Source organism: Mobula hypostoma (assembly GCF_963921235.1).
Source record: "Mobula hypostoma chromosome 5 unlocalized genomic scaffold, sMobHyp1.1 SUPER_5_unloc_3, whole genome shotgun sequence".
Classification (NCBI taxonomy): domain Eukaryota; kingdom Metazoa; phylum Chordata; class Chondrichthyes; order Myliobatiformes; family Myliobatidae; genus Mobula; species Mobula hypostoma.
This window is the reverse complement of record NW_026948115.1, coordinates 211,539-233,153: the sequence shown is the minus strand read 5'-3', so window position 1 is coordinate 233,153 and position 21,615 is coordinate 211,539. Positions and strand designations below refer to the sequence as shown.

The following is a 21,615-nucleotide window of genomic DNA, read 5'->3' as shown; positions in this document are numbered from 1 at the left end:
TGGCTAAATGCGGTGGACGTTAGGACCCAGCGGAGCTCTGAATCCGCAGTGATCCTGTTCACGAAAATAATCACGATTGAAAATGAAGGTGAAATAAAAAAGCGATCGGAAAAGGTGAAACGCCATCGGTTATTGGGAAAGCGTCTACAGTCGATCAACGATCGGAACAATTTTAAAGTATAAAGTGAGAAAGGCCCTGCCCCAATGAAAGCTACAATTATTACCAAGCAACGCAGTGGTTTAATTATTGAAATAGATACGTTTCTTCAGTGTTTTATAAGCATAGAAAGGTCAAATATATACCAAGACAAACGTTTGACTAATTAACACTAAATACCAGATGCACCTGTTCCAAATTACTTAGTAAGAGAACTTAACGGTTTTTGTTCAATCCCGATCCATGATAGGCTACACACATCCTCCCGTGTATTTTAAATCATCTCTAGATTACTTATAATACCTAATACAATGAAATGCCATGTAAATAGTTGTTACACTGCATTGTTTAGGGTAGTGGTCGCCATCGACCGGTCGATCTTTGAGTCCTTCCCAGTAGATCCCAAAAAAAAAGAAAAATAAATAAATGCACAAATGCTGTTGTAATGTGAACATTATAAACATAAGTAATACTGATTAGTGGTAATTTAGCAATACTCGAGCTACTGAAAGCTGTTTGTAAGGAGAGATTGTTTCCGGGTTGCGGGGTTTTAGTTCCGTTCTTTCTGCCCAGTGCGCATGTGTATAGCTCCCCCGCCATGCACCGCGGTAGAAAAGACCGGAAATAAACCCCGCAACCGGAAGCAACCTCTCTTTACAAATGGCTTTCCGTAGCCACGTGGCAGGAGTATTGCTATATTACCATTATCCTAATTTGTATTAACTTATCTTTATAATGTTCACATTACAACACTTCTCCCCCTTCAAATTCCAACACTCCCCAAATGTAAATAACTGGGAAACAAAAAACAGTGCTGTCATTATCCTGAAACTTACACTAGTGTCTCAGTAACAGTTTACCAACACAAAACACCTGAAACACGTGGCAGATTCAACATTCAGTCTAACAAAGGAAACTCTCCAGTCAAATATTCAGTCTGTCAGGAGGTTTGCGAGGGCGCTGTGCTGCCACAGATGAAAATTATGAAATCTAAGTACAGGAGCTGTCTCACTGACAGACACCTCACAGACTGTCTCAGACTGGCTGTCTGTAGTTATCAGCCACATTTCAGGGAACTAGCAGAAAGTATTCAGCCCCAGTCATCACACTGAGTGCAACAGTCAGTTTTTATTCATTTATTTTTCACGTTGAAATAAAATTAAATAATGAAACTTTGAATTAAAGGAGTTGTAATGTGAGCATTAAAAAAAAAGTAATACTAATTAAGATAATGGCAATATAGCAATACTCCCGCTACGGAAAGTTGTTTGTAAAGAGATCTTGTTTCCAGGTTGCGGGGTTTCACTTCGGTCTTTTCTGCCCAGTGCGCATGCGTGTGACTAAACGATTTAGTAGGTCGATCTTGCCTTTCACTAAGGCCGAGGTAGGGAGGAGGAGGCCAAGAGACTCTGGCCCCCTGAGCCCCCTTAGAAAGATAAAGGACCGCATAAGAATAATCCCCCAGCCTCCCAACCGCCGCTGGGACAGTATCTCAGGTCGACCCCGAGTGATCCCCCGGAGGGGGACACAGAGGAATTGACACAGATGGCCACCCCCTATGGGCGAGGCCAGAGGCAGAGACAGCCAGGCCCCCGGCCACAGCATCAGCCCCCTCTCTGCGAGGACAGGACCGTGACGACTCCAGGAGGCGCGAGGGCTGCCGGAGATGAGACCAGAGTGAGCAGCACCACAGGTGATGCGGGAGGCCGCGGGACTCGACAGCGAACACGGGGACAAAGAGAGAGAGAAGAAAAGGAGGGGACAAACCCCACAATTCAAGCCCCAAATATCAGGATAGGTGACGTCCCTGTATGAAAACCCCGGACCCCAACCGAAGTACGTGTCATGGTCACGGAGACGCCTGACCCCTTAAAGAAACCAAACGCCTTCCACATCTGGTTGATCCAGATGCTAAATACTCGCCCCTGGGGACTGGGGACAGGATGACACGGTGCCCGGTAATGAGACAATGACACTCTGGTTGGAGAATGGAGAAAAACTGCTATAATGGGGGGGTGGGGGGAACGGAGACATAGCGGTAAAGGGGAGGTGACACAGTGCTCGCAGAGGAAGGGTGAAATGATTCCAGATTTTGTAGCAAGGTTTAAGCAGAAGTGGGGAGAGAGTGTTGGGACACCCTTAGAGGGGAATGGGCCCTTGGCCATCCAAACTTTGTTGAACTGCATGTGGCCGCTGCGAACCCAAGGATATAAATTACAGAATCTGAACTGGTAAAATCAAACGTGGGTGTAGACAATGACGGCTTTGTACAATGTGGATCGGGAGGGACTCTTTTCTCAGAAAACAAACGAGAGAGGGAAAATGCCAGTAGGCCAGTACTCCCAAAGCAAAGGGTGCCCACCTCAGGGACGAGGTGGGGAAGGGGAGGGAATTCCGGGTTCCGAAGAAATCTCCCTGATTCCCCAAGCGACCAATGCTGTAGTTGTGGTGAGAAGTGGCACTGGGCCCGAGATTGCCAAACTACATACCGAAATTGCGGAAAAAGGGCCAGTGGGCCCGGAACTGTCACCCCCCCCCCACCTTTCCGCCCCCTCCCCGGGCTTCAGAGGACCGACAGTCGCCCACTTTCCCTTTAACTCATCCCTCGCCTCAGCAATAGGGGTGCCACGGAGAACCGGTGGTGCAGGCAGCAGCCATCAGACTATCCAGAAGGATGAGAGAAGAGCCCATGATGGGTGTAAAAACAGGAGATAGTGAGGGGTCTTGTCTGACTGATATGGAGCTACTCTGTCTTCTGTGCCCGATGACAGAAACCCTTTCGACCCCCTCCCTCGCTGACAATAGATAACGTGGATGTTACTGATACCTGTATAATTTCTAAAGACAAGCCCCTCCCCTTGTTAGACAGACAGACTCTCTGTAAGTTAGGTGCGAATCTGTACGTCGACCTAATGGCATTTATGTGGATCTCCCGCAGACGTTAAAGCTCACTGGAGGAGTGAATGATTGTTGTGATACTCCGGTATCGTACTGCTGGCAACTGGATTGCAACCCTTATTCCCCCCTCGTACAACAACCATGCACAGCCCTGGGGGATTCCTCTGACTTGCAAGGACAGTATTTGCAATAGCTCCTGGAAACCGGCTGGGAAAGCAAGATGTTTCACTGCACTGCTTTGTACGGGCAGGGCGCAGATCCCACCTACGATCAGCAGGCAGCCCCCTGTGTTGGAGACACGGAGACCTTGAGAACCGGGACCGGGACCCTTCTGTTCTTCGGTCCCGAAGAGCTGGGAATAGCAGTAGTACTAAACAACCTCACAGTTACCATAAGACCCCGACACCCCCCGTTAAACCAAAGCGCATTGGACCTATGGTGCACCGTCCGTCACAAATTTCACACCCAGCCCAGACAATCTCTGTTCTAATCCCTGGTGCAGCTGTGCTCATCACCGAGATCTTTGACAGGCAGACAGGAAGGATTACCGTAAAACCTATGATGTTAAGGGCATTATTCCAGCAACAGTGCCCGCCCCAGACAGGGCCCCTGCTCTACCCGAAAGCTCTCACCGGTGTTAACATGGGACTGTGGGCCCAACACAAGAACCGTGTCGGTATGGTGCGCACGACACCAGAACAACGGGTGACCCTCGAGAAGGGATCCCTCCTGCCCTGCGTGAAACAATATCGCCTGACAGCTCAGGCAGAGGAAGGCATCGCACTGTAACACAGTCCCTCCTGTAACAGGGGGGCTGCATCACCCCCATCCTTCTGATTCCAAAACCAGGAAGAAGAACGAATGGCGATTCCTGCAGGACCCAAAAGAGCGGTAAATAAGATCGTTATTCCCATTGCCCCACTGGTCCCCGATACCAAGACCATAAGACCATAAGACAAAGGAGCAGAAGTAGGCCATTCGGCCCATCGAGTCTGCTCCGCCATTTTATCATGAGCTGATCCATTTTCTCCTATTTAGTCCCACTCCCCTGCCTTCTCACCATAACCTTTGATGCCCTGGCTACTCAGATACCTATCAATCTCTGCCTTAAATACACCCAATGACTTGGCCTCCACTGCTGCCCATGGCAACAAATTCCATAGATTCACCACCCTCTGACTAAAAAAATTTCTTCGCATTTCTGTTCTGAAGGGCACCCTTCAATCCTGAAGTCATGCCCTCTCGTACTAGACTCCCCCATCATGGGAAACAACTTTGCCACATCCACTCTGTCCATGCCTTTTAACATTCGAAATGTTTCTATGAGGTCTCCCCTCATTCTTCTAAACTCCAAGGAATACAGTCGAAGAGCGGACAAACGTTCCTCATATGTTAACCCTCTCATTCCGGGAATCATTCTAGTGAATCTTCTCTGTACCCTCTCCAACATCAGCACATCCTTTCTTAAATAAGGAGACCAAAACTGCCCACAGTACTCCAAGTGAGGTCTCACCAGCGCCTTATAGAGCCTCAACATCACATCCCTGCTCCTATACTCTATTCCTCTAGAAATGACTGCCAACATTGCATTCGCCTTCTTCACTACCGACTCAACCTGGAGGTTAGCTTTAAAGGTATCCTGTATGAGGACTCCCAAGTCCCGTTGCATCTCAGAACTTTGAATTCTTTCTCCATTTAAATAATAGTCTGCCCGTTTATTTTTTCTGCCGAAGTGCATAACCATACACTTTCCAACATTGTACTTCATTTGCCACTTCTCTGCCCATTCTTCAAATCTATCCAAGTCTCTCTGCAGACTCTCCGTTTCCTCAGCACTACCGGCCCCTCCACCTATCTTCGTATCGTCAGCAAACTTAGCCACAAAGCCATCTATTCCATAATCCAAATCGTTGATGTACAATGTAAAAAGAAGCGGCCCCAACACGGACCCCTGTGGAACACCACTGGTAACCAGCAGCCAACCAGAATAGGATCCCTTTATTCCCACTCTCTGTTTCCTGCCAATCAGCCAACGCTCTATCCACGTATGTAACTTTCCTGTAATTCCATGGGCTCTTATCTTGTTAAGTAGCCTCATGTGTGGCACCTTGTCAAAGGCCTTCTGAAAATCCAGATATACAACATCCACTGCATCTCCCTTGTCTAGCCTACTGGTAATTTCCTCAAAAAATTGTAATAGGTTTGTCAGGCAGGATTTTCCTTTAAGGAATCCATGCTGAGTTCTGCCTGTCTTGTCATATGCCCCCAGGTACTCTGTAACCTCATCCTTGACAATTGACTCCAACAACTTCCCAACCACTGATGTCAAGCTAACAGGTCTATAATTTCCTTTTTGCTTCCTTGCCCTTTCTCAAATAGCGGAGTGACATTTGCAATCTTCCAGTCCACCGGAACTATGCCAGAATCTATCGACTTTTGAAAGATCATCGCTAGTGCCTCCACAATCTCCACAGCTACTTCCTTCAGAACACGCGGGTGCATTCCATCTGGTCCGGGAGATTTATCTACCTTTAGACTATTCAGCTTCCTGAGTACTTTCTCTGTCGTAATTGTGACTGCGCATACTTCTCTTCCCTGCCACCCTTGAGTGTCCGGTATCCTGCTGTCTTCCTCAGTGAAGACTGATGCAAAATACTTGTTCAGTTCCTCTGCCATCTCCTCATCTCCCATTACAATTTCTCCAGCATCGTTTTCTATCGGTCGTATATCTACTCTCACCTGTCTTTTACTCTTTATATACTTGAAAAAGCTTTTAGTATCCTCTTTGATATTATTTGCTAGCTTCCTCACCTCTATATCCTCACCTCTATAATCGCCTCCGCCAGTACCTTCACCGTCACAGACTAATGTTCGGGGTTTTCTCTACACCTCCACCTGCTGACAGCCGGTATCTACTGGCTGTCACCTACAAGAACCAGCCGTATACTTGTTCCCGATTGCTCAAGGGTACACAGAAAGCCCAGCAGTGCGTGCGGCGGCCGTAAAGCATGAGCTGGATGAGAGCCCCTTGTCCGATCACTCCACCCTTATCCAACATGCTGACGATACCCTGACAGCTTCGGACACGGGCCCTCGCTGCCGAGCTGGTACAATTAAGCTGTTACAGCATCTGGCTGACAGGGGACACCGGGTTTCCCTGGAAAAGTTGCAGTGTTGCCAGGACACCGTGCAGTGTCTCGGGTTCGAGCTGACCGAGGGAACGAGAGGGCTCGGAAAAGACTGTAAATTGGCTGTCCAGCACATCCCGATACCAAAGACAGAGAAGGGAATTCTTTCCTACCTGGGAATGGCTGGGGACTGTTGACAGTGGATACCGGAGTAGAGGGAAATGGATGCTGTACTCCGGGCAGCCACACTGCAGGACCAGCCAGTAACTGTGTGGTGGACTGACCAGAGGGATTGGGCATTTATAGCCCTAAAATAGTGGTCGCCAACCAGTCGATCGCAATCGACCGGTCAATCTTCGAAACTTTCCCAGTAGATCCCGAAAAAAAAGAAAAATAAATGCACAAATACATTATGCCTGATAAATCTTTTGATGCAAATATGTAGTAATTTCTACTTTGAAAAAGGACCACTCGACAACTTCATGCCCAAAAGGAACAACTTTATCTAGGACGGTAAAACGATATTCGCATACAAAGGTTTTCACGAATGCGCACCCGGCAGAGAAGACCGGAAGGGAATCCCTGCAACCCCGGAAACTGTTTCGAGACAGATATTTCAGATAAAAACAAAGGCGCGTGCCTTTAATCACCTTTAATGCCTTTAACAACTTTAATCGTCTGCTCACGAGTGCATGTACAAGTATATCATAACAGAAACAATCCCAATTTACAAACAGCTTTCCGTAGCGGGAGTATTGCTATATTACCATGATCCTAACTGGTATTAACTTATCTTTATAATGCTCACATTACAACACTTCTCCCCCTTTAAATTCCAACATTCTCCAAATGTAAAAGAAATGGGAAACAAAAACTGTGGTGTCATTAGCCTGCGTACCCCTGAAACTTATACCAGTGTCTCAGTAAGTTTACCAATACCAGGAAGGTTGAGGAGCTGAAATCGGGTTTGAAGGCCCAGCAAACATGCTGCTCAGAGGACGTGGATCGACAAGTGTTAAAGGACTTGTCACTCTGTGAATATTTTTCACGACAGTTCGATGAATCCCTGGATGTAAAGCAAACAGCTCAGCTTGTTGTATTTGTCAGAATGGCTTTCCAGGATTTTACAACAAAGTAGGACTTCCTTTTGCACTTAAAGGAGAGAACGAGAGGTGAGGATATTTACAATGAGTTTTTAAAAAATGTCCATGAAAATGGCATCCCCATTCATAAACTGTGGCAATTACTACTGATGGGGCCCCAGCAATGCGCAGTGTGTGCGTTGGTTTTATAGCACTGTGCCGTAATGACCCCAATTCTCCCGACTTCCTGGATTATCACTGTGTGATTCATCAGCAGGCCTTGGCTGGGAAGGTCGTGGACTTTTCTCATGTAATGACACTGGTGGTCAAACTGATAAACGATTCGAGCAAAACTACTTCAGCACCGCTTATTCAAGGCGTTTTTGGATGAGCTCGATGCTGCTATGGCCTGTTTGATATGCTAGTTACAGTGTTTTCTTGGTTGAATTAATTTGAAAGTTTGACAAAAACATTTTATGTAATTAAAACACAATTAGCCCAAATAAAGGGCCTCAAGTTGGAAGTACAATCTGAGCTGTTTTTTCTCTAAACCATTTCGTAGGTCAATCTTGCCTTTCACTGAGGCCGAGGTAGGGGATCTTGGGCTTAAAAAGGTTGGTGACCACTACCCTAAAAGATGCCAGCCCTGGGCCTACCTGACTACGAGAAGCCTTTCCTGCTGTCCATTAACGAGAAGCGGGGATTCACTACCGGAGTGCTGTGCCAAAAATACGGGAGAGGTTGGTCACTCGGAACGCAGTGAAGGTAGGAGGAAACCGGACTGGATACAGGCCACTCGGTGACGAGAAAGGAGAGGAACAACAGACTGGAGTGAACAGCACCCGTTCAGCTGCCGAGCAGAGTGAGAGACTCAATGACAGAATATGAATGTGAATAGGGTAAACGATGTGAGTGTTGATCTAGAAGATCAACAAGGAGGGATTTGTGGAGAAAAAGCAAAAAGCATTGTGTGCAAATAGAGAACGTTCCGTGCTAACTCTCGCCAGATCAGGTATGAGTCTAATCTGCTGCGACCAGAGAAACAGGAACTAATGTGCTCAGCTCTGCAAGATAGTTTAACTTGTAACTGCTCCCTTCACTTTGTTTTGTTTTGTAGTGAACAGTAACATATTGTTATAGTGATAATATTTCTATACAATAATTGGATATATTATAATGAGTCTACTGTTACTATGCTGAACTGTACAAAAGGACACTATTGTAACAGGAGAGTAGAGTCGGGTGCTGGTGGAGACCAGCTCTCTCTCTCTCCTTGGTCCAAAGTAAATTAAATGTCCGGAAACGAGACACTAGATTCGATTATTCTTTTCAGCCTACTAAGGTCAAATTTCCACAATAATCAACACTCCCCAGTCACCCAGAGCCCCCAACAATTCCCACAGTTACCCCATCCCCCCCACAATCCACACATTTACCTCATCACCCCATGATCCCCACGGTTATACCTATCCCCAACAATCCCCAATTACCCCATCAACCCCACAATTCCCAGTTATCCCCATCCCCCACAATCCTGTTACCCCCATTCCCACACAATCCCCAGTCACTCCATCCCCCACAGTCCCCAGTCACCCCGTTCCCCCCACAATCCCCACAGTCACAATGTTCTCCCTCCCCCCCCCACAATCCCTACCATTGCTCCCCATTACACCCCCCATGCCCGGTCCCTCCTGTCACCCCCTCTCCCTCCACGTTGTTCACCACTCACCCCCTGTCTGGTTGGTCCGGCTCATGAGGGTCTGGATGTTGGTCTTGTACACTGGCTCGTTGCCCTGAGAGATCTGTGTCTCCCGTTTCCAGTAGTCGGCTCCCTGACTCTCGGCCATCCACTGCTGACGGGGCACCTTCTTCCCCAACTCACTGTCGTAGTAAACGATCGGCTCCTCGTCCACGTACCCGACCGTAATGAACTCAGGGACCCCCGACCCCGGGGTCACCGCCGTATGGAAATAACGGAGAGAGTGAGAGCCTGGAACCGGAGCAGAGAGTTAGAAAGGCTGGGAATCCAAATTTCGGGAAGGACCCATGCCCAAAACCAGCACCCTGAGACCCAAGACCCTGGGGTCCTAGCCCCAAACCCCTGAGACAATCAGGGTCCCAGAACCGGAGAATCAGGTCTCACCCCTCACCCCAAGAGCCACATTCAAAGCAGAGACAGGATCTAACTGTCCGACACATTCTCCATTGATGGACAGGATGTCGCTCAGTCGACACCAGAGGCAACAGTGGGACAGGAGGAATTTGTGGGATCACTGGTGGAGGAAAGCAATGGGAAGGGTAGGAAAAGAAGGTGTGGCCATTCTGTGAGGAAAATCACATTTGATCTTTAGTAAAGAGAATGCACAGCAATGTAGTGGTTAGCATAACACTTTATAGTGGGAATGATCTGGGTTCCATTCTGCTAAATTCTATAAGGAGTTTGTACATTCTCCCCATGAATGTGTGGATTTTCTCCAGCAGCTCCAGCTTCCTCCCACATGACACAGACGTACGGGTTAAATGTTTTGGGCATGTCATGTTGGCACCTGAAGCAATGTTCCCTCTAAGGTCTGATTTTGTTACTTGCGCACAAAGGAATTTAAAAGATAGGAATTGTCACCCTCGACCTCGTTGCCATGTTAAGTATATTTCACAATCATACACAATCACTTTTCCTTTTCCAGTTTCTGATGTGAACAGTGTTGACAACCTGGTGTCGATTTGCCCGCAGATTTCAGAACTGGCTATCATATATGAGAAATAAAACTCAATGATGTGTATTATTTTATTTCCTTTAAACAAAAAACAAAACTTGGTAGTTTATTATCCTCAGAACTGCTTCAGGTTTACTTCCACTGAAAAATTCAGTGTCATTGTCACAGGGCAAAAACATGCCCAGCACAAGGTTTTTGAGCTCACTGGTCATTACAAATCAGAGGGGACACTGACCAGAAGCAAAGTAACACTTGCAGGCTTCCCCCGAAACATCCTCAGATTGTGTTGATCATTGAGGCAAATGACACATTTCACAGATGTTTCGATGGACTATAATGTGACAACTGGAGCAAACAATGCCCTATTCTTTCAGGTGACTATTTTCTCTCCACAAGAGGAGACTGGGGAGGTGAGGACATTGGTCTGTCCTTCCTGCAGGACGTGGGAGTAGAGACATTTCCACTCACCACTAACACTACAGGACATGTGTCCAGCCACAGCTCATGGCAGAACACACAGAGCTGCTGGACTCTGGGGCAGTTTAGATGCAGAAAATCCAGTAAAAGGTCCACTTAGTGATCTGGACCGAGGTCCAGGTCGAGGAGGAGGAGATGGGTGACACCAGGGAAGACAGGCAGGTCGTGTCTGGGACATGCAGTGGTCACTGCCCTCTCAAATAGGTATACCATATCGGACACTGCTGGGGAATAATCTCAAACACGTATACCATATCAGACACTGCTGGGGAATGATGTCTCATAGAGAAACAGTAACAACTGCTGAGATTGTGGTACCACTGCTGGCTCTGACCCACAGCAGGGGAGCTAAAAGTCATGGTGAGTGTTGGTGGTGGAGGAATCGTTACAGAGGGGTAAAGACACGTGCTTCTCAAGCTGAGCCCAGGAAGGTGTGATGCCTCCCTGGTGCCAGGGTCAGGGAAGGGTCAGAGTGGTACAGAGGTTCTGAAGGGGGAGGTTGAAAAGTCAGAGGTCATGATAGGTGTTGGTACCAAAGAAATAGGCAGAGAGGTGTGGTCCTGCAGAGAGTATTTATGGGGGTCTGGCAGAAGACAAAAAGCAGGATCTACAGTTGTAGTGAATTACTCTGTGCCAGTGAGGGTAGAAATCAGAATATGTGTGGCCGAGGAGTCAGAGAGTCACACATCTCAGAAACAGGCCCTTCAGCCCAAATAAATTCCTGTCCAAGTGTCCCATTCATCAGTGTTTTCCGTCTCCCTCGAAAGAAGATGATGCAAGTGAACAACTCAACCAAGAGCGACATCCTCCAAATGGTTCACAAAACTACTTCTTTCACGTTGAACTTTTCCAATCCATGTATCTATCAAAGTGCCTTTTAAATGTTGTTAATGTACCTGCCTCAGGCACTTCACCTGGGACCACCTTCAGTAAAGATGAACCACCTACTGGGGGATGTTGCTGCCCTTTGGCATCTTCTCTTCACTCCCACCTTAAACGTTTGCCCTCAGATTGTGATTACCCAACCCCAGGAAAGAGACTGTGGGCATTAACCCTCAAGATGTCACCATAAGACACAGGAGCAGAACTCGGCCCAAGTCTGCTCCGCCATTTCATCACTCTTGTGAACCTCCTCTGAACCCTCTCCAATGTCAATACATCCCTTCTTAAACAAGGGGTGTAAAACTGCTCACAGCACTCTAAATAAGGCCTCACCTGTGCTTCATAAAGGCTCAGCATTACATCCTTGCTGTTATGTTCTAGTTCTCTTGAAATGAACGCTGACTTTGCAGTTGCCTTCCTCACCAGTGACTCAACCTGCAAATTAACCTTTAGGGAATCCTGCACAAGGACTCCCAAGTCTCTTTCCATCTCAGATTTTTGAATTTTCTCTCCATTTAGAAAATAGTCAATGCTTTTATTCCTTCTACCAAAGAGTATGACCGTACACTTCCCGACTCTGTATTCCATCTGTCACTTCTTTGTCCATTCTCCTTATCTAAGTCCTTCTGCAGCCTCCCTTCTTCCTCAACATGACCAGCCCCTCCACCTATCTTCCTATCATCTGCAAACTTGACCACAAAGCCATCAATTCCATTACCAAAATCACTGACATGCAATGTAACAAGAAGTGGTCCAAACACCAAGCCCTACAGAACAACACTAGGCACCGGTGGCCAATAAGAAAAGGCTCCCTTTATTCCCACTCCTATCCTCCTGCCGATCCGCCAATGCTCAATCCATGCGATATCTTGCCTGTAATACCATGGGCTCTTGTTAAACAGCCTCATGTGAGGCACCTTGTCAAATGTTTTCTGAAAATCCATGTACACAGCATACACCAATTCTCTATCCTGTTCATTACACACTTTGACAAGATCATCCCTGATTCTCCTAACCTCCAATGACGAAAGTCCCAAGCCACTCAGCCACTCTCCATAACAGTCCTTCCCGCCCAAGGAACATGCTCATAACTCACTCCTCGTCCATTACAACTTAATGGCTTCTTTCCTGAAGCAGACTGACCAAAACAGATCACAGCACTCCAAATGAAACTGCACTAATGTCCCAGAAATAACAAATCAACTTCCATACTCAGTGCCTTGAGTGATGAAGCTGAACTTGCCAAAACCCTTCTTTACCGCCCTAACCAATTTCCCCCGGAATCAATAAAGTATGACTATGACTATGACTATGACTATCTACCTGTGATGCACCTTTCAGGGAACTACGTAGTTGAAGACCTTGGTACCTTTTCTCCAATACTCCCAACCATTCACCTTGAAAGTCGGACCTGGATTTGATTTCCTAAATTGCAGAACCTCATACTTAACTGAACTAATTTACATTCCATGAACCATTTACCCTGCTGATCAAGATCCCTCTGTAACTTTTGATAATCCTCTTCACTATTTATCTAATTATTTAGAGATACTGTGTAATTAGCCCTTCGAGCCACCACCAGCAACACGTGATTTTAACACTGGCCTAAACCTAATCACTGGACAATACAGTGACCAATTGACCCACTAACCAGCACGTCTTTGAACTGTGGGAGGAAACCGGAGCATCCGGAGAAAACCCAGGCATTCCATGGGGAGGGTGAATAAACTCCTTGCAGAGGACGCTAGAATTGAACTCCAAACTCTGATACCCTGAGCTGTAATTAATATCACACTAACCGCTGCACAATCACAGTGCCCAGCACCAGTAGATCAGTGTGCAACATGTCACAATGCTGGGGATTTGAAGAACGAGGCTGTGTTAGGTCTCTTCAAGAGCATGACAGTGGATGAGTCCATGGGGCCTGTTGGGATATACCTGGGTTATTAAGAGAGGCAAGAGATAAGATTGATGGGGTCGAGACGAAGGTTTTGTATCTTTGCAAATTACATATAATAATATAAAGGATAATTACTTATCCTTTGTTCAAGAAGGAAAATAGGGAGTGTCCAGGTAACTACAAGCAGTCAGTCTCACATCAACAGCAGGGAAGCTCCTGACAAAAATAAAGGACAGGAATTATGCAAATTTATAAAGTCAGAGGCTGATCAGGAATAATCAACATGGCTCTGTATGGAGGAAGTCCTGCATCAATAACTTCAATATTTTTCAGATGGTTTTTTCTAGAAGACTAGGAAGGCAGGGTGAGAGATGTTGACTATATAGCCTGAATACGGCATTTTCCAAGGACTCCATGGTGGTCTGGACCAGAACAACATGGCACATGAGATCCAGGAAACTGGCTACACGAGTCCAAACTTGCTGGGTGATGGCAGGCAGAAGGTGAAGACAGGAGGATGCTTTTCTGATTGGAAGTCTGTGACTAGTGATGTACCACAGGTCAGTGTCATGACATCTCTTATTTGCAATGTACAATAAAGTCACCCCTCAGTCTCCTTCGCTGCACAGAAAACAGTCACAGCCTCTCCAATCCCTCCTTATAACTCAAGCCTTCTTGTTCCGGTAACTGCATTTCTGCATCATTTCTAAAAGAATTGCAGCCTTCCTATAGCTGTGTGACCAAAACTGCACAGAATATTTACAAGTGCATTCTCATCAATGGTTTGTACGACTGCAACATGACATCTCAAGTCTTGTACTCAGTAACATGACCGAAGATGGTAAACACGCCAATCTCTTTATTCACTACTTGTCATGCTTCAATCAGAGCACCAGGGGGCACCAGAATCCTCCAAGCTCTGATGCTGCTCCTCCCATAGAAACCATAGAAACTACAGCACAGAAACAGGCCCTTCGGCCTTCTTGGCTGTGCCGAACCATTTTCTGCCTAGTCCCACTGACCTGCACACGGACCATATCCCTCCATACACCTCCCATCCATGTATCTGTCCAATTTATTCTTAAATGTTAAAAAAGAACCCGCATTTACCACCTCGTCTGGCAGCTCATTCCATACTCCCACCACTCTCTGTGTGAAGAAGCCCCCCCTAATGTTCCCTTTAAACTTTTCCCCTCTCACCCTTAACGCATGTCCTCTGGTTTTTTTCTCCCCTTGCCTCAGTGGAAAAAGCCTGCTTGCATTCACTCTATCTATACCCATCATAATTTTATATACCTCTATCAAATCTCCCCTCATTCTTCTACACTCCAGGGAATAAAGTCCTAACCTATTCAAACCTTTCTCTGTAACTGAGTTTCTCAAGTCCCGGCAACATCCTTGTAAACCTTCTCTGCACTCTTTCAACCTTATTTATATCCTTCCTGTAATTTGGTGACCAAAACTGAACACAATACTCCAGATTCGGCCTCACCAATGCCTTATACAACCTCATCATAACATTCCAGCTCTTATACTCAATACTTTGATTAATAAAGGCCAATGTACCAAAAGCTCTCTTTACGACCCTATCTACCTGTGACGACACTTTCAGGGAATTTTGTATCTGTATTCCCAGATCCCTCTGTTCCACTGCACTCCTCAGTGCCTTACCATTAACCCTGTATGTTCTACCTTGGTTTGTCCTTCCAACGTGCAATACCTCACACTTGTCTGTATTAAACTCCATCTGCCATTTTTCAGCCCATTTTTCCAGCTGGTCCAAGTCCCTCTGCAGGCTCTGAAAACCTTCCTCACTGTCTACTACACCTCCAATCTTTGTATCATCAGCAAACTTGCTAATCCAATTTACCACATTATCATCCAGATCATTGATATAGATGACAAATAACAATGGACCCAGCACTGATCCCTGTGGCACACCACTAGTCACAGGCCTCCACTCGGAGAAGCAATTCTCTACTACCACTCTTTGGCTTCTTCCATTGAGCCAATGTCTAATCCAATTTACCACCTCTCCATGTATACCTAGTGACTGAAATTTCCTAACTAACCTCCCATGCGGGACCTTGTCAAATGCCTTACTGAAGTCCATGTAGACAATATCCACTGCCTTCCCTTCATCCACTTTCCTGGTAACCTCCTCGAAAAACTTCAATAGATTGGTCAAACATGACCTATCCCGCACAAAGCCATGTTGACTCTCCCTAATAAGTCCCTGTCTATCCAAATGCTTGTAGATTCTGTCTCTTAGTACTCCCTCCAATAACTTACCTACTACCGACGTTAAACTCACCGGCCTATAATTTCCCGGATTACTTTTCGATCCTTTTTTAAACAACGGAACAACATGAGCCACTCTCCAATCCTCCAGCACTTCACCCATAGACAGCGATTTCTGCCAGGGCCCCCGCAATTTCAACACTAGTCTCCTTCAAGGTCCGAGGGAACACTCTGTCAGGTCCCAGGGATTTATCCACTTTAATTTTCCTCAAGACAGCAAGGACCTCCTCCTTTTCAATCTGTACAGTTTCCATGGTCTCACTACTTGATTCCCTCAATTCCATAGATTTCATGCCAGCTTCCTTAGTAAATACAGATGCAAAAAACCTATTTAAGATCTTCCCCATTTCCTTTGGTTCCGCACAAAGCCAACCACTCTGATCTTCAAGAGGACCAATTTTATCCCTTACAATCCTTTTGCTCTTAACATACTTGTAAAAGCTCTTTGGATTATCCTTCACTTTGATTGCCAAGGCAACCTCATGTCTTCTTTTAGCCCTCCTGATTTCTTTCTTAAGTATTTTCTTGCACTTCTTATACTCCTCAAGCACCTGATTTACCCCCTATTTCCTATACATTTCATACAACTCCCTCTTCTTCTTTATCAGAGTTGCAATATCCCTTGGGAACCAAGGTTCCTTATTCCTATTCAATTTGCCTTTAATCCTGACAGGAACATACAAACTCTGCACTCTCAAAATTTCCCCTTTGAAGGCTTCCCACCTACCGATCACATCTTTGCCAGAGAACAACCTGTCCCAATCCACGCTTTTTAGATCCTTTCTCATTTCTTCAAATTTGGCCTTCTTCCAGTTCAGAACCTCAACCCTAGGACCAGATCTATCCTTGTCCATGATCAAATTGAAACTAATGGTGTTATGATCACTGGAACCAAAGTGCTCCCCTACACAGACTTCTGATCCCTGGCTGATTATTTTCGCATTTATCTTATTTTAGTTTACCAGTGCACCATGCCTTGTTCTGTTTGTTTAGTTAAGTTTTGTTTGTCATTGCTCCGTCTTGAGTCTACCTACCCTGTGTGCAGTAATTCTCAAGTCCTAGACTGGGTTCTCTACCAACCAAACCTCAAGTGACAATTCTTTGTTCAACTCCATTCTTTAACTCCTTCCATTTGATCCGAGCCTCTCCTGGAGGTCCACTGGTTAAAGGTATGGAACTTCACCGTAACAACCCCAGTTCAAACCCAACCTGGAAACCACCCTTGTTACAATTGTATGTCTAACTGGGAACAATGCATTTGTACTGCTGCTACACAGTCCTCAGTAAATTACATATGTAGTGCAAATCTCTCCCTGGTTTAAAGTCCCAAAATGACCTACCTCCAAGTTAAAATACATTTGCTGTTCCAACCTTAGATCATTCCAGATGGAGGCTCTGGGCCAAACTTTTGACTGCCATTTCCCTCTACACTTACCAAGTTCCTCCAGCAGTTTGTTTTTCTTTAACCTTCAGAGAAATTATTGACTGTCCACTACACCACCAGTGTTGTTGTCATCTGCAAACTCCCCAACACACCACCCACATTCTCATCCAAATCATTTACACAAATAACAAGCAACAGGAGTCCCAGAACCGATGCCCACAATACACCACCAGTCACTGGATTCCAATCTGAAAAATCTACTGTCCACTATCACACCCTAACTTCTACCACTGGGTCAAGTATGTATCGATTTGGCTAGCTTACCCTGGATCCAATGTGATCTCACTTTCTGGACCTGTCCACCATGTAGGATGTTATCAAAAGCCTTTCCAGAGCCGTTGTTGGCAACATCTACTGCCCATCCCTTGTCAATCCTCTTGGTCTCCTCTCCAAAGACTTTGATCACATTCATGAGAAACAGTTTCACAGCCCTTGCCTTTCCAAATACAGGTAGATCCAGTTTCTCAGAATCCCATCTGGTACATTTTCCAGCACTAACATTAGGCTCAACAGCCTGTAGTTCCCTAGCTTGCCCATGCAATCTTTCTTACATAAAAGGACAACATCAGGTATCTTCCAATCTTCTGGTACCATACCCTTATCTACTGAAGCAACAGATCTCCCAGGGCCCCACCAATTTCTGCCTTCATTCCCATAATATCTTAGGATACTCTCAATCAAATCCATGGATTTATCTATTTTTATCCACCTCAAGAACACCAACATCTCATTTGTAATATTGAAACGTTTCAGGATGTCTCTGTAGTCTTTCCTGAGTTCCCCAGCATGGACCTGACCTCCCCAGTTAAGTGGATATGAGAAGTATTTATTTGAGACCTCAGTCTCCACTTATATACAGCCACACTGATCCTTCAGGGATCTCTGCTCTCCCCAATTACCCCTTTGCTCTTGACATACAGATGATTTTCAGATTATCCTTGACAGAGAAGGTAAAGAAGATCTCATTCTCCCAATAATGGAACTGCATAAAACGGCGGTGAGTCTGCACTGAGAACTGTGAGCATTTCTGCTCAGCACGCTATGGGAGGCCAAGGAGGTGACCCCATATATGAGAGGTACAGATAGGATGGACGGTCAAAATCCTTCTCCCGTCATAAGGGTATTAAAACTCGGGGTCATAGGTTAAGGCGAGAGGAAGGAGTTTCACAGGAGATCTGGTGTTTTTACACGGAGGGTGTCTGATATCTGGAACTCACTGCCGGGGATATGGTGCAATCACATTCTAACACTACATTAAAGAGACATTTGGACACTTCAATCGGAAAAACCTCAGCCACGGACGGTTCCGGGACCGGCTGGGAAAAGAGGAGGGTTGGGCACGAGGCTAGCAACCCGATCGTGTAAAAACACAGAGCTACGGAAACTCCAAAGGTTTCATCCCTGGGAGAGGAAGGAAGACACAAAATGGGCTGCACCATTAAACTGGAAACTCCGAACAGCCCAGGCAGCGCCACAGTTAATGTTTCAGGTCCAGAACTGGGAAAGTGAGGAAATGAGTGGGTGGGAGGAGGGAGGGATTGGACAAAACTCTGTCTCTGATAGGGTGGTCAGCGCTGGCCGGTACATAGACCTGGTTAACAGATTAATAACCTCTCCTTCACAACACGAAGATGCCTCACCTCATTACCCTACTGTAACACATTTAACCCCTGCTTCCCACCACCCAGTCCGAACCCCTCTCTGTCCTGTGTAAATGCCCCTGCACACCCTTACGTCACATTAACGTGTCGGGAGGAAGCAGTGCTCCAGCACGGATCTCCAGGACTGAATTGGCTCTTCCCTCGCCATCCTCTAAACCCCAGTGTAACCAGCCACCTGGTGTCCCACTGTCCACTTGTCCGGTTCCTGCCCAGGTCAGTGAAGGTGTTAACCCATCCGTCCGCACTCCCCTCCCCATCTCGCCTCCCGTGTGCAGTTTCTGCAGGGGCTCAGAACACACAACACTCTCAAACCGATCGCCCCTGTCCTCAGACTGCGGGGCGTGGGACCCTCACACCTCGACTGGGGTCGGGACCCTGTGTCCATCCTCTCACTCACTGAATGTCCCGCTGACCATTGACTCTTCACTCACCTGCGGAGACCCCTCCACAGAGGAGGGCCAGCAGTAGTAGACGCAGCATCATTATTCCCTCTCTATCAGAACTGTTTCGAGTTTCCAAGTGCTCCGCCACTGCTCAGCACAATACCAGAACCACTCGGATCACCGCTCCCCAAAGTCTGCGGACTCCGGGCGATGTCCGTCAGGTTCATCCCCGAACTGCACGCTGATTGGTCCGCGGGATAGCGCAGCCCAATCATAATCTGTCTCTGTTTAGCGTCATTGGTCTCTGGGCAGAAGTGGTCCCAGAAGTTTGAGTCGCTTGGAAATAAAATTACAAACATCCGCATCCGTCCAATCAGAAAAAGAGCTGATGTGTGAGTCATCGGTTGCCGGGAAGGGTGGAGTGAGCGGAGTTTGGAATCACAAATTGAAAGTATGGGAACGGGAGGGAGAGGCAGGGTCCTGATGTCACAGACCCTCGGGGCCAAACCCCGGGGAAAATTACACAGAAGGAGAACCACAACCTGCTAAAGAAATTCAGCACGGCGAGAATCATTTGTAGAATTAGAGTGATGGTCAGTGCCGAGGGATTGAGAGTGTAGGGGGCTGTGAACTAGATCAGAGAGGTGTAGGTGAGGGGTGAGGTCAGGGATGGTAGGTGATGGGTAGGACCAGGTGAGGGCCGAGGGAGGGAGTTCAGAGACAGACTCTGTGGGTAATAGGTAGAACCAGAGGGTTGATTGGCAGATGGATCCAGATGGCAGGGGAGATGGGAGGAGAACCTCGGGGAAATCGGTGTATTTAAACCTATTTATTATCAAATGGGCAGGTGGGGTCAGAGTGAGTGTTGGGGAGGGAAGCAAACTGGATAAAGGGGTGGTGAGTAAACTAGACAGAACACAAAGGGTGCTAATTACCAGATATCTGAGAGTTGGGTGTACAGACCAATGGGTTGTATAAGGTGAAAGGTCAGGTCATTGGCGGGGACAGGACACAAGACTCTGCTAAATGGCTGCTCCTTGATCTCGCTGATGTAAATCAGGCTGGGGTACTGAAAGCAGTGGAGGAGTTCTTCGGGCCCTTTTTACACACCTGTCTTTGTAAACCTCCTGAATAGTGAAGGTGTGACGAGGTGGTATTCCACTGGAGCTGATGGAATGACGAAGATGATATGCTGGATATGGAAGCTGATGTAGCACTGATAGAGGGAGGTACTGACCATGAGGGCACCTACCCTGGGATAAGGACCCTGATGGTGGCCTGTGGGCAGAGACATTGGGGGCAGAGATGCTGAGGGAATAGACTGTGGTGCTCTACCTGTGGGACAAACCCCATGGGTACAAGCATGGGGGTACAGATCAGGGACTGGGCCAGATCTAACAGGTGGTCCACGGTCACTGGGGTCCAATCTGCAGTCTGTACAGAACTGGAGGATGTGAATTGTGAAGAAGTTGTTAAGAGGGCGGGGGAATGGATGGAGAGGATGTGGATGAAATTTATTCCTGGGAAAAGAGTCATGTTACATCTCAAAAGGTATGACATGAATGTGAAGGGACATAGTGAATGAATGGAGGGATCTGGGGTGCATGGACTTTCTCCTTTGGCATTAGTTTCCCTTCCCTCTAAAGGGATGTACCCAGACTGTAGGTGAAACATCTCCACTGCAAAGCCTCTCATTATGCACAAACAAATTTCTTAGCTTGGCTTTCTTTCTAGTTTACCTGGGTCAATCTTACTTCAACTGACTATTTGAATCCTAGAGTGGTCCCGCATTGCATTCGAAGTGTCCGTGGTTAATCTGTTCCGTACCTTCCAATATTCACTTTATGCAGTTTAGTTTGTTATTTATACATGATTCATCTGTAGAATTTATCCTTACCTTCATAAGTTATCAGGTGTTACATGTGTTATGTGTACTTCTGTGCTTTACACCCTGGTCCAGAGAATCATTGTTTCATTTCTATATACATTATATGGTTATATACTGTATGTTATATACATCTACATAGTTAATGTCACTGTTCCCTGGTAATCCTGTTTTATCCTGATCCCTAGCATTTGAGATACAAAGTGGATTGGGCAAACTGTCTGCAGGAGAAAGTTTTGGAACCAGCCAGAGGCTGTGAGACTGGAGTGGGATCTGTGCCCACATGTGTTTGGGAGAAGCGGCTCCTGGGAAGAGGCTGGAGAGCAGCCAGGGCCACAGAGCAGGTTGGACTGTGGACGGTGACCGGGGATTTCCCGGGAGTCAGAGTGCTGCCATCTTCACTCAGCGGTCTGTTGCCGTTCCCATCTCCACGGTAACGGGTTCACACTACTCCGTCTGTGACCCCTGAGTGGGTTCTGTTACAGGGGAAAAGCTAAGGGGTGCTGGGGGGTTGAGGGGCAGGATAGTGAAATGTTCTTACTACTGGGAGGTTGGCAGAGGTGATGCACTGAAGTGTGAGTCAAAACCAAAAAAAATGAAAGTTGCTGTATTCCTGAAATAAACTGAGACAGACTCAGCAGGTCAGGCAGCATCGGTAAAGGGAGGGAGACAAGAGCTAATGTTTCAGGTCTCAGACCATTCA

At 46.6% G+C, this 21,615-nt stretch overlaps 1 protein-coding gene across 2 annotated transcripts in view; it reads right to left on the bottom strand.

The window, feature by feature from the left end:
• LOC134341124 (class I histocompatibility antigen, F10 alpha chain-like) overlaps window positions 1–19,233 on the bottom strand; it is a 47,466-nt gene extending 28,233 nt beyond the window's left edge. For both annotated transcript variants that reach the window (XM_063038897.1, XM_063038898.1), the window contains exons 1-2: window positions 19,076–19,233; window positions 8,995–9,255 (exon numbers count right to left, since the gene is read on the bottom strand). In XM_063038897.1, the coding sequence (XP_062894967.1) occupies window positions 8,995–9,255; window positions 19,076–19,127 (313 nt within the window). In that variant the 5' untranslated portion in view covers window positions 19,128–19,233. The remainder of the gene's footprint in view (window positions 1–8,994; window positions 9,256–19,075) is intronic.
• Between the last annotated feature and the right edge of the window lie 2,382 nt (window positions 19,234–21,615).